This window comes from Coregonus clupeaformis, chromosome 15 (genome assembly GCF_020615455.1).
Source record: "Coregonus clupeaformis isolate EN_2021a chromosome 15, ASM2061545v1, whole genome shotgun sequence".
Classification (NCBI taxonomy): Eukaryota; Metazoa; Chordata; class Actinopteri; order Salmoniformes; family Salmonidae; genus Coregonus; species Coregonus clupeaformis.
Genome location: NC_059206.1, coordinates 40,810,645 through 40,823,634, shown reverse-complemented (window position 1 = coordinate 40,823,634; position 12,990 = coordinate 40,810,645). Strand labels below are relative to the sequence as shown.

At 46.6% G+C, this 12,990-nt stretch overlaps 1 protein-coding gene across 1 annotated transcript in view; it reads left to right on the top strand.

Annotated features, from left to right (window-relative positions):
- The window catches only part of igsf9a (immunoglobulin superfamily, member 9a), a 28,709-nt gene extending 16,408 nt beyond the window's left edge, over nt 1-12,301 (top strand). The window contains exons 8-22 of the mRNA XM_041898216.2: nt 61-206; nt 305-447; nt 728-868; nt 1,432-1,548; nt 1,823-1,973; nt 3,955-4,066; nt 4,702-4,892; nt 5,064-5,278; nt 5,597-5,681; nt 6,037-6,207; nt 6,568-6,604; nt 6,947-9,646; nt 9,832-9,914; nt 10,569-10,734; nt 10,959-12,301. Coding sequence (XP_041754150.2) covers nt 61-206; nt 305-447; nt 728-868; nt 1,432-1,548; nt 1,823-1,973; nt 3,955-4,066; nt 4,702-4,892; nt 5,064-5,278; nt 5,597-5,681; nt 6,037-6,207; nt 6,568-6,604; nt 6,947-9,646; nt 9,832-9,914; nt 10,569-10,714 — 4,438 coding nt within the window. The 3' untranslated portion in view covers nt 10,715-10,734; nt 10,959-12,301. The remainder of the gene's footprint in view (nt 1-60; nt 207-304; nt 448-727; nt 869-1,431; nt 1,549-1,822; nt 1,974-3,954; nt 4,067-4,701; nt 4,893-5,063; nt 5,279-5,596; nt 5,682-6,036; nt 6,208-6,567; nt 6,605-6,946; nt 9,647-9,831; nt 9,915-10,568; nt 10,735-10,958) is intronic.
- The last annotated feature ends 689 nt before the right edge of the window (nt 12,302-12,990 follow it).

Below are 12,990 nucleotides of genomic sequence, written 5' to 3'. Positions count from 1 at the left end.
GCGTTTGCTCTATTTGAATGTCCTGAATGTGTTTTAAGTTTTGTTTTGTTTTGTTGTTAGGGCTCTGAAGTCCCGTGTGAAGATCATGGTGGACGGCACCCTCCTCATCACCCGCATTACCCCAGACGATTCTGGGAACTATACCTGCATGCCCACCAACGGACTGTTGATTCCGCCTACTGCATCTGCCAATCTCACTGTGAGACGTAAGTGTCTATGTGTTGATGCGTTCATCTTCAATCTTCAGTTCCAACATAATGACACAAATCCTTCCTATCCATCAATCCATCCATTTTCCTCTCAGACCCTGCCCAGGCTCTCCTGATGCCCCCGCAGACATATCTCCCCACAGGCCTGGGAGGTCTGGTCTCCTGCTCTGTGAGAGCCCAGCCCCCCCTGCTTCGCGTCGACTGGACCAAGGATGGACAGCCACTGGATCTGGCCATGGTGGGGAGATCAGCCTCATATCTACCCTCATAGAGATACCCATTAACTGTCTGATGCTGCTGAATTTCCATTTACATAAGGAATCAATATACCCTGTAGGCCTACTGCTCAAAAGAAAAAATGTTTCCATTTAAGAGAGATGTATATATCATTTTATGGGCTTGGCACACTTAGCTTTATCCTCAGCTAGGATATTAGTTGCTATTCATTATTCACACTAAGCTAAATTAAAAAACTGTTGAGAAGTTCTCTGACCCCTCGCTCTGTTTTATCCAATCAGTACCCAGGATGGACGTTGACGTCTGAAGGCTCGGTGTTCATGGCTACTGTCAATGATGATGCAACAGGCGTGTACATGTGTACCCCTTACAACAGCTACGGGACCATGGGCCAATCAGGGCCCACTACAGTCATCCTACAGGTCAGGGTGCACCCAATGTTCTCTAGCAGTTTATTGCACAGTACAGAAATTACCAGCTATTTACTTAGAAATGACGTGGTAAAATGGTAATTGCACAATAATAACTTCTGCAATATTGGTTTGTTTCTTAAAGAATGATTGCTACCAATTTTGTAGCAGGTAGTTGGTTACCAATTTTGTGCAATTTAACTAGACTAGAATGTCCCATTTTTAACACTTAGTTTCCTTGTAAATTGCAGGTAAATACCTATGAAAACAACACTGTAAAATAAATTGCTACCCAATTAAAAGCCTCTCATACCGAAGAGAGAGCTCTTATCTGAGATAGCCAATTAACATTTTGATTACCTTTTTACACTCCTCTACTTGTCAGCCTGTTACTTGAATTGAGTTGAATGTGGTCTGATTACAATAGCTCCTGTATATCAAGGTTAATTCTGGATCTAATCCTTTTGCAAATAGCATAATCTTCTGAAGGTAATCAACTGTTTCACTCACTTTCTCTAATTACGATAAAGTCCTTGACTAAATGACACGGCTGGTTGTTTTGTTACGACCTGCAGGACCCCCCGTCACTCAGCGTGTGTCCCCGTAAGGAGTATAGACAGGAGGTGGGGAGAACGCTTGTTATTCCCTGCCAGACCACTGGAGATCCAGCCCCTAGTATAACCTGGAGCAAGGTGAGAGCACTCCAACACACCCCACAGCAAATGGCTGTACTCTACTGACTTCTTCAGTCAACAAGCCAGCACACAGGCCTGTCAACCTGTGAATAAGATGGTATGAACTGTGGACAAACCCTGAAGCAGAAATAGCTATTATTTAACACACACCTGCAAGCAAGCACCCCTCTCCCGAACAAACAGAGACAAACACCTCACTGATTGCAGATTACCCTTCATCAGCAATCAGCCCAGCTTGTGTGTCTGATCTCTCTGTCCTCCCTGTCTGTAGGTTGGACCTGCCACACGCTCTCAGTACTCTGTAGCAGCCAACGGCTCCCTGCTGCTGCTTCCGCTCAGTAAAGACCACCAGGGGGAGTGGGAGTGCAGCGTTACAAACCGCGTGGCCACTGTCAAAGCCAGCACTCTCATCTCAGTGCTGGGTGAGTGGAACGTACAGACTGACTGACACACATCTACATCATCTTTATTAATGTAGCTACTATGTAAAGTGTTCATGTCTAATGTTTTTTCAACACTGAGCAAATTTCAGGTCTGCTGAGCGCAAACTTGAACTTTGTGAAAATTCTGTGTAACTTCCAGCGCGTGTTTACTGAGGCTGTACCCGCTTTAAGTTACAATTTTAACAGTGGCCAAGTAGGCTACTGTAGCTATTTGATCATAATGTAGGCCTACCAGAGTGACCTACCATCAAAACCAATGGAGAAAATGCATCCCATAACATTTTAACATGGAAATAGCTGTTCTATCATTCAGCATACAGTAGCAGCCAATGTGTGGTGTTCAATGTAGGCCTACATTCCATGCAGGGCTTGACATTAACCTGTTTATCCACTGTCCTTCAGACAATGAGGTTACTGAAAATGTTGTTGTGTTGTTTGATGCAAGAAACCACTTTACAAAATTAAATGCATTATTATTCCCATACCATTATTACAGAGAATCAGACAAATTATGCTGCCCTCTGCCTATTGGCTACTTAGCTTATTCAAGCCTGTCTCAAAATATAACACTGCCCCTTTAAGACAAAAAAAAGCTCTTTACCTGACTCGCTTTTCAAAGATTTCTAGAAATGTACACGTTTTGCACTCTTGTAGGAAGCAATCACTCCCCTATTTCTGAATACAAATTATCTATAGCTGGGCTAATAACTCACTAACTAGCAAAGGATATTAACTAAATGTGCACACGTGGCTACATGCAGCTCTCGCTTTGATCTCAAAACAAGCGCATCTACTCACGACTGCTCATGCTGTAAACACAGTCCAGTTCAAAGTAAATGGCACAAATCCATATATGGCAATGGTCTATTTGCATATAGGCCTACTGCAGCTCTGATTGGTTATGCCGCACTGTTCTGTGTAGAGTACGGGCTGAGTCGTGCATGTTAATGCAATAGAATCCTACTCTGATTCGTTCTGTCTACAACAAAAGCTCTTGCATAGTTAGTTTTGTTTTGGTACGTCGCTCTCAACATCGCTCCACTCTCCCTTTCCTCCACTGACACTGACCAAAAAGGGACACCATCTTCCAGCTGATGGCGAAACTCGAGTCGCATTGCATTATTTCTGCCTCATGCACAAATTCATGTTGTTACTCCTATGAACAGAGAAAGTGAAATATTCCTCAGTATTAAAAAAGACCCAAGCCTCTAATAATAACATCAACACAAGCCTATAGATACACTTTCCTCATTCATTACTGCAGCAGTGCTTGTTGTAGCGCTGAGTGGAAATAGGAAGAACACGCATTTTATGGCTTATAAAAGTGTTGAATTCAAAGTGTATGAACTTAAACATGAACTCACTCATAAAAACAGTAGCTCTTTGCTGTATTCGTTGACAGTTTCTCTCTAGTCATGGTTTTAAACGTTTTAAATCTCACAGTATCAACTTTGATTTAGTTTACTTTTATGCCTGCTACGTTACCACAGACATGGTTATCTGAGCCATCCAATTGGCGGTAGGCCTATAGTGCACTTGATTTGCTCTCCGGGCCCGTCGGGATTCCAAATGGCAACAGTTCGCCTACCCGGCGCGCAGGGCAACTGAATCGGGTGCACCTACCGCCAACAGCATGAGACAAAACAAAGAAAAATGAACACAAGGCGTTATCGTTGGGTTTTTTACGGAAATGTTTGGCGATTGACTAGGAATGCCTTGGAGATCGACCACTGCTCTAGAAAGTTGAGTTAAGTTCAATCTCGTGCTTCTCTCTGCGTGGCAGTCCCTGGGGAGCTGTCTAGGCTACTGCTTAGTTTAGAGCCAACATTATTCATGACGTTATGTAACCGCACCAGTATGTTACGAATCAACGTAAAATAATGACGCTCATCTTATCACTATTCTCCCCTTTCTGACTTTTCACTCCCTCTCTCTCTTCTCCTCCTTCTCTGTCTCTCAGGCACCAGTCCCCATGCTGCCACCATGGTGTCTGTGTCTCCAGGGGCAAAGCTGGCAAATGTGTCCTGGGAACCAGGCTTTGATGGGGGATACACCCAGAAATTCACAGTCTGGTGAGTCATCTACTCTTCTAGTCTATGTTCTGTCTCCCTCTCCATGGCCTGGCCTTGTAACCATATTAGCAGCATATTAATATATTGCATTGAATGTCAGTGGAGGACAGCTCATCATCAGCAGCAGCAGCAGAGGTAAACAATCACAAACAGAGAATCAGACAAACTGTATTGACATAGATGGGGACAGAACACAGAAACCCACCAGTAATTACTGATGCCAGATGGAGCAAAGTTTGAAAGACAAACCGCTTGAAAAAGGACAGTGTTCCACAAAAGTTAACATGTCCTTCACCATGCTTTTTCAAGCAGTTTATTTTACAAATGTTGACCCATCTCTTGAAAACAATGCTATTGTATAAAATCTCTACATTATCATATAGATCTATTGCATGGGAGCATAAAATGCATTGTGCAGAGTCTCTTTATATGCACAGACACACACACACACACACAGACAGACAGACAGACAGACAGACAGACAGACAGACAGACAGACAGACAGACAGACAGACAGACAGACAGACAGACAGACAGACAGACAGACAGACAGACAGACAGACACATACTCGCTATTTCTATCTCTTTATTTTTATTTCTCTCCATTCACTCCACCTCTCACTGTCTCTCTGCAGGTTGAAGCAGATGTCTGTGGGTGATAGTGGGGAGAAACAGGAGTGGCTCTCTGTGCCCGTGCCCTCCTCCTCTGGCTCCAGTCTGCAGGTGACGGGGCTGGTCCCTGCCACAGAGTACCAGTTCAGTGTCCTGCCACACAACAAAGTGGGCACTGGGCCTTTCAGCGAAATCGCCACAATCCGAACTCTGAGTCAGTACCTGTTGTGTTGAAGTGACTTTGGTCTACATTGTCTCTTTAGAGCCTGAATGACATTGTCTACTCTAAGGCTGCATGCTTGAAGAATAAGACCGTTTTCTTCTCCAAATTATAGTTCCAAAGTAGGTCTATTTTTTCTAAGTGTGTTCTGTCTTATGCCTTCAGATCCACTCCCAAGGAGAGCGAAACTAGAGCCACCCACATCGCTGTCAGCCAATCAGAGCTCGGCAGGTATAGTCCTGCAGTGGTCCCCCTTGTCTCAGTTCCCGCCCATTACTGGATTCGTCCTCCAATCGCGCACTGAGCAAGGGGAGTGGTTCAATCTGGACGAGGACATCAGTGCCAATAGGAGTGTGATGATCGTTCCAGGTCTGCGCAAGGTAGCCACCAGTCCCTTTTAGTCACTCCCTCAGAGACCAGTCAGCAGACATCAGTCTTAAAGACTTCTGTCAGTTAAACACCACTGTGATATTTAAGTTAGGAAGCCTCTCTCAGACTTATCACATGACAGCTATCATATTTCTTCCTTCTTTCAATCTATATCCTTTCTCCCCTCTCTGTCTGCCTCCTCTGTCCTGCTCTCCTTCTCTTCCCTAAATCTGAATTCAGATGAGCCTGATTAGCATTGCAGGCGCAATCCTATGTTGACAAAGTGTGGTTTCGTCCCTCCGTCCTCCCCTGTGTGTGTGTGTGTGTAGGACTGTGTGTACGAGCTGCGGCTGGTGTCCCGGCGAGGGGAGTTGCTGAGCGAGCCCAGTCCATCAGTCAACGTCTCCACCATGGGTTAGTGTTTCAGGCTGGGGATCCTGGCAGGACCAGACTGGCAGCCCTTCTCCTCTCTGTAACATCACCACAGGCACCACAGGCCCATTACAGAATTAGAACATCCCTCTGGAGAATACTGGTCTTTTAGGAGTCTGAGTTATGAAATATTGCAGCTAATAACTTTTTAACATGATATTAATATTTCACCATGGGACATATTGAAGACAGATATATCAGAGATAGTGTCATGCTTTTATTATGCTGTATATTGGACAAACTGCCCCAGTGTATTTACTGTAAGGGAATACATTGTTAACATTTGGTTGTGGTAGAGTTCTGTGTTATGGATGCTGATGTTGCGGTCATGTCACAGGGATGGATATGTACCCTGCCAGTTCCCACTTCCTGGAGTTTGTTCCCGAGCCGCTATTGGCTGGAGTGATGGGCGGCGTGGGCTTCCTGTGTTTGGCATTCATCCTGGTCCTAGGGTCAGTGTGTATCTTCAGTCACAAGAGAGACCAGCGACGCAGGAAGAAGAAAGATGGTAAAACATGATCACTTAACTAATCACATGCACTATGAACACCATTATACAGTATGTAGATGGATTCCAATACACTTTCATAAATCATACTTCAGTGCATAGACATGACGCCATGCTTGTCAACCCCATTCCCCTTTCGTTGTAAAATATATTAATGTCGTTTACACTGCTAGCTAATTAGGGTCATTTCTCATTAATGTGGCTGATTAATGTGTAATTAACTTTGAGGCACGGCCCATTGCTGTGCCTCCGGCCATTTTTGTCCGCTTTGATTGGGCTCATATTATTGGGCTTTTGTTTTTTCATTGATTACTTTCCATGGTGACAGTGTCATTGTGAATCATCATCTCCCCCATTCAGATCTCCCTCCTGCCATCTATAAAAGCCCCCCCTCAATGTAAGTACCCTTCCTTCATAATATCATTCATTGTTCTCCCTCTCGTTGCCATTTTGTTTTACTTACTGTAAGCTGAGTTTTTTTCAGACTTTCCGAAGATTTTAATGTACCATACCCAGCCATCGCCTTTGTCTTAATGTATTTTTTTTCAAGACTGGTATCTTCAAGACAGTTTAAGAAGTCTTCATGACTCGCTATAGATACATTTTCATTTTTTCCAAGACATCTTAAGATGACTCAAGATGTCTTCACAAAACATCTCAAGACATGGTGATGGCTCAGTAAAATGGCCCCCTCTCTCTCTTGTCCTTCATTTAAACCCCTTATCTCGCTCTCTCGTAGCGGGTCGCTTGCTAGCAGTCCAGACAGTGTGCTGAAGCAGAAGCTCCTCCCTCCCGACTGCCACCCCCACTATCCCGGCTCCACCTCCCCCTCCTCCTGCTCCTCCTCCCAGTCGGACCACTCCTCCTTCGGCAGACCTAGCCGCAGTGAATACCAGGACCAGCGCCAGCATCTGCTCTCCTGCCCCCCACCTCCTCCTCACTATGCCCCCCAACACCACCACCACCTCCCCAGGACAGGCTTTTCTCCCACTTCCCCTCTAGAGTTCATCTCCAGAGGCCCTGACGGTCGCTTCATTGTGCAGCCCTACGACCAGGCCTCCGTCCCCACCTCCCACACCATGAGATCCCTGAAGAAAGACTTCCCACAATCCACTGGGGTCCAGAGGTCAGTGTCCCTTCGCTCTGAGAAGAGCGTGAGGAGGGAGCCGCCGTTCGTCCTCTCAGTGGACCTACCCCCCTGTGGTGGAACTGACGCCAACCCCACGACCAGGGTCCGGGCCATGGCCAAACACCTCTCCCTCCACGGACGCTTCTACCTGGATGGGGAGCAGGACAGTTGTGCTGGACATCCAGACGAGAGTAGTCTCTACTCAGACAGTAACTCAGACATGTACCCCCAGCCAAGCCTGGAGGAGAGCAATCCAGGATACCCATCCCTAAAGCGGGCCGTCCAGCCGGCCACTGCCAGCACCCTGGTGCTGCAGATGGAGCATGAGAGGGAGACCGGCAACCTGAGCAGGTGTCTGAAGCTGGCCCGGGAGAGAGAGGAGCTGGAGAGAGAGCTACGGAAGTACACACTAGATAGTAATGCTACTTTAGACGGGAAGAGAGGGGGACCAGGCAGCGACGAGGAGAGGTGGAGAGGGACTGAAGAGTGCGATCCCATATGGAAACCTCAGGACAACACTTCACCACACAGTCACCCCCATCATCACAGTCACCCCCATCATCACAGTCACCCCCAGGTCAACAGGGGGTGCTCTAGCATGGCCAAAGGCCCTTCATCCCCGTCCTATATTCACTGGGAGGCCAGCCCACTCACCTCAGCCACCAGCATGGTCCCAGCACATCAGACCCCCTCTGATAGGACAGCGACCCTCCACTGTGACCCTCCACTCACCCAGTGTCCCTCTCTGTCACCTGTCACACAACACCACTTCAGGTCAGAGAGAGCAGAGTGTCAGTCTAAGAGGGTGAGCCACCAGCCACTAGACAGGCAGGAAGGGATAGAGACTGCAAGGGTCAAGACACACACAGGGCTTTGTGATGAAACTCACATGTCAACGGAGTTGAAGAGAGGTGACTTCGAGTCACATGAATGGAACAGCAAGAGCAATCAATGCCTTTTTAATGTCAGCGTTTCACACACGTCTAAGCCAGATGTCTCTGTCAACAAAGTGCCTGGTTCATGGAGAGTGGAGTTAGCAAGGTCACAGCCATGTGAAGAGTCATCTCTCCACACAGTGGTGGATCTCTCAGACTGTGTAGAAATTAGTGTGGATGAACCAGAGGATGAAGGCTCAGTGGATCCTCCTACAAATCCCATAAGGCACCAGAGACATGCCCATCAGGTAAACAATGAGTCCCCATTGGCCGTGAAAGACCACAGAGGACCACGAACCACGAAAGACCACAGAGGCCATCCATTAGCCCACAGGAACAGCCCAGTACCTAGGGAGGAGCGGGAGAGGTGGCACAGGAGGTCATCTCGGAGCAGAAGCCCAGTTACCATTCAGCCTCCTAGGCCGGCGCTCAGGAAGGCTATCAGTCTAGGAGGCTTTCAGAACGGGGACGGCCGCAACCACCAGCGCAGCCGGAGTCTAGACTCCAGGAGACAATCCCAGGGTAACTTCCTGATGCCTGACGCCTGGGTTGACTCTCTCAGCCAGGATAACTGCTCCTCTCCCTTCTCCTTCCGCCCAGACTCTGTCTTCTGGGAACCTGAAAGCACCTTAGCTCCTGAGACCCCCATCCACACAGAGGCCCCCCTTGCTTCCCAGCCTCCCCCTCCCCCGCCCCCTCCCCCCGAGGACCCACGACCTCCCAGCAGGACCCCACAGCATCTCTGTGAAGCATATAGGGGTGATATGCACATCCCAAGCATAAGAAAACCGGTGCTGGAGAGACAGCAGCAGCTCCCCCCAACCCCTCCTTCAGTGCCTTCCAGCCCCAGTCATCCCCCCCACGACCCCAGGAAGAAGGCTTCCATCTTCCCAGACGCCTACAGGTGGCCCATCACCTACCAGGAGGCCCTGAGGTCAGTGCAGCGCATGGAGGCCAGGAAGAATACATCTCTCCCCAGGGACCACAGGGAGCACCCCAGACCCCCAGACTGTAGAGGCAGAACCACAGCTCCCTCCCTGCTCAGGGGTTACAGTTGGCCTGCACCCCATCACACCCCTCAGCCACCCCAGGAGGAGGAGAAAAAGCAGGAGGAGGTAGTAGTGGAGGAGGAAAAGGAGGAGAAGTATGGGGGGCATGAGGTGGAGATTGGGAGGTATCATCGGGGAGTGCCAGACTCAGGGGGGAGCTACAGTAGCTATGCCAGCCAGAGCAGTGGCAGGGGGAGTCTGGAGCCTCCAAACGGGCGCCTGTCCATCTGCCTGTCCCCAACCCTCACCAGCTCTCCTGAGTCCACCGAGGAGATGCAGGGAAACACAGTGGAGACACACCTACAGGACATGGCGGCATTGAAAAGGTGAGTCTGTGTCCCTTGAGCTAGTATGTACTTCAGTCTCCCTTTATTTTGTATCTCTATTGCTCTCTTTCTACATTATCTCTTTGACATTGAGCATCATGTTACACAATGAATAGCTGATGAGAACATTTTAAACTTGAGCAATTACAAACTTTCCACTTGTGTGTGTGTGTGTGCTTCTTCAGGAGAAAGGCTTCAGTGGATGAGAATTATGAGTGGGATTCAGTTGATGTGTCCATTCAGCCAGGAGAAAACCTTGAAGGCAGAGGTATGAGAGCTATATTGTTCTTTTAAGACTGGCATGCCTCTGTCTGTGAGTGAAAGATGTTCAGAACAGATTTTAATAACACTAGCTCCGTTGCTTAAGAACAGGCATGTCAAACTCATTTTTCCCTCAGGGCCACATTCTGTCTTCACCGAGGCTGCATGGCAAATTGGGTATATTGCCTTGCTGTCAAGATCCGCAAAAAAATATAATTTCTATCCAATATTTTGGGACTTTTTGATTGTTTCGGACTGTCTACACTCTTAAAAAAAAGGTGCTATCTAGAACCTAAAAGGGTTCTTCGGCTGTCCCCATAGTAGAACCCTTTGAATAAGCTTTTTTGGTTCCAGGTAGAACCCTTTCGGTTCCAGGTAGACCCCTTTTGGGTTCCATGTACAACCCTTTCCACAGAGGGTTCTACCTGGAACCAAAAAGGGTTATCCTATGGGGACAGCTGAAGAACCCCTTTGGAACCCTTTTTTCTAAGAGTGTAGCTTTCGTTTTGGTGATTGTTAGCGGGCTGAACAAGGTGAAGACACTTAGGTATTTTTTAAAACATAAAGTTCTTCAGAAATTCTTCAGTTTGATTGATTGACACCCCTGCTTTAGATTATGTAAGGATCTTTCTAATCCCTATCCAATCTTCTCCTGCTTTAGGCCTGTTCTCCTCAGTTAGTCTACTGAAGTCTACTCCCAGCATGCACCATTCCAGGGAGGGCCTCAAAGAGTCGGTCCACTTCCAGGGTCATCACCATGTGACCAGCCGCTACTCAGAACCCGAACCAGAGACTGTGATGTTCTGACAGCCCCATCCATCCCTAAGGTCAGCTCAGAGCTCTCATCTCTGTTATTGTGTGTCTGAACAGGAGCATTGATCTGTGTGATTGGCTGTGTTTACCCATGTCTCTCCCACCTTATGAATTTTGCTTTACTCTGTGGCTCTTATTGTGTTGGTGTTTATCTTTTTTTATCTGTTTTTGTGCATCTGTCAGTCTTCTTCTCCTGTTGCTTTCTACTAATATCTCAGAGTTTGTTTTATTTATACAGACTTCAAACAAGGAGGTGAAAATAGTGTGCCTTCATCAGCAATTCAGCATGGATTTACAGTTGTCAAAACTCTCAACCATGGGATAACACTGACTGGTGGACGCTCAGGGCTGAGTAAAGTATTGGCTGTTGTTGTTCAGAGCTGTACCCACCAAAGAGGACTCTCACCACTGATTCACACGACTTAGTGGTTACATTGATTGCTCTCTGCTACTTCTATGGGATGCTTATACTATGGAACTTGTTACCAAGTCAGTGAAAAGGCAGGTACAATCTTTGGTCTTCCTTGCCCGTCATCATGGCACTGTGTACGAAAATACATAATTCATACTCTTGGACTCACGGAGGATCAGTTGGAGGCTCTTTTTATTGCTTTGAGAAAAGGCAAACCAACACTGGGCTGGCACTTTGTTCCACTGCTACAACACTTTCAACTTATGACAGAACTATGACGCATTATCCATTTTTCTGTGTGATGAAGAGAGAGCATTTGAGAGGGCAGGATGACAGGTCCTTAAAAATGAAGGAGGACTGACGGAGAATGTTCAGAACAAGTAGGCTGCATCATGCATTTTTTCACGTTGTTTTGTTCCTGGCCTAGTGTGAACGCTTCTGCAGTACAACTATGAGCTCTGAGTAGACGATCAATAATATTACCCCAGGAGGTTAACTCACAAGGGTTCATCAGATGTAGCTCTATGAAGAAGACCTGCTTTCTTTTCTACCCATATTCTCAACATGTAGCTAATCGAATCTCTCATTCCTCTCTATTTTTAACCTCATTGATGTTGTGCAACGTTTGTTCTGTCTATTGATTTTTTTGTACCCGGAGTGCAGTAGTTTTTGGCTGGTAATGATCACCTGTTGCTGGGATAAGTGAAGGCCGTTTTTTCACCAACCATGTATAAAATGAGTGTTATTATCAGTGAGCATTACCGGTGAGATATTTTTTGCCGTGTCTAATTTGGAGATGGAAACCTAAATGGGATTTTTTCAATCAGTCGATCTCTGAGTCATCCTAGTCAGGGAGGGAGATGGGAATTTATAGCATGTCAGAAGAGTTGATTATGCCCTAGAATGCCTTCCAGCACAACGTCTGGTGATAGAGAGAGAGAAGGGGCGCCGCGGGTGTGAATGCCTTTTGAGCTGTACTCACTCTGTTATCAGCTTACAACACCAGATCACCCCACTTACCCTTCCATTTTAATTCCATCAAACATTTGTACACAGAACTGACTCCCAGAAAATGTCAGTTTGTCCACTTTGGGTTTTATACAGTATCAGTCAAAAGTTTGGACACACCTACTCATTCCTGGGTTTTTCTTGATTTTTACTATTTTCTACATTGTAGAATAATAGTGAAGACATCAAAACTATGAAATAACACACATGGAATCATGTAGTAACCAAAAAAGTGTTAAACAAATCAAAATATATTTTAGATTTTAGATTCTTCAAAGTAGCCACTATTTGCCTTGATGACAGCTTTGCACACTCTTGGCATTCTCTCAACCAGCTTCATGAGGAATGCTTTTCCAACATTCTTCCAACATATGCTGAGCACTTGTTGGCTGCTTTTCCTTTACTCTGCGGTCCAACTCATCCCAAACCATCTCAATTGGGTTGAGGTCGGGTGATTGTGGAGGCCAGGTCATCTGATGCAGCACTCCATCACTCTCCTTCTTGGTCAAATAGCCCTTACACAGCCTGGAGGTGTGTTTTAGGTCATTGTTCTGTTGAAGAAATATGATAGTCCTGCTAAGTGCAAACCAGATGGGATGGCAGGTAGCTTAGTGGTTAAGAGCGTTGTGCCAATTACCGAAAGGTCGCTGGTTCTAATCCCTGAGCCCACTAGGTGAAAAATCTGTCTGTGCCCTTGAGCAAGGCACTTAACCCTAATTGCTCCTGTAAGGCGCTCTGGATAAGAGCGTCTGCTAAATGACTAAAATGTCAAATGTAAATGGCATATCGCTGCAGAATGCTGTGGTAGCCATGCTGGTTAAGTGTGCCTTGAATTCTAAATAAATCCCTG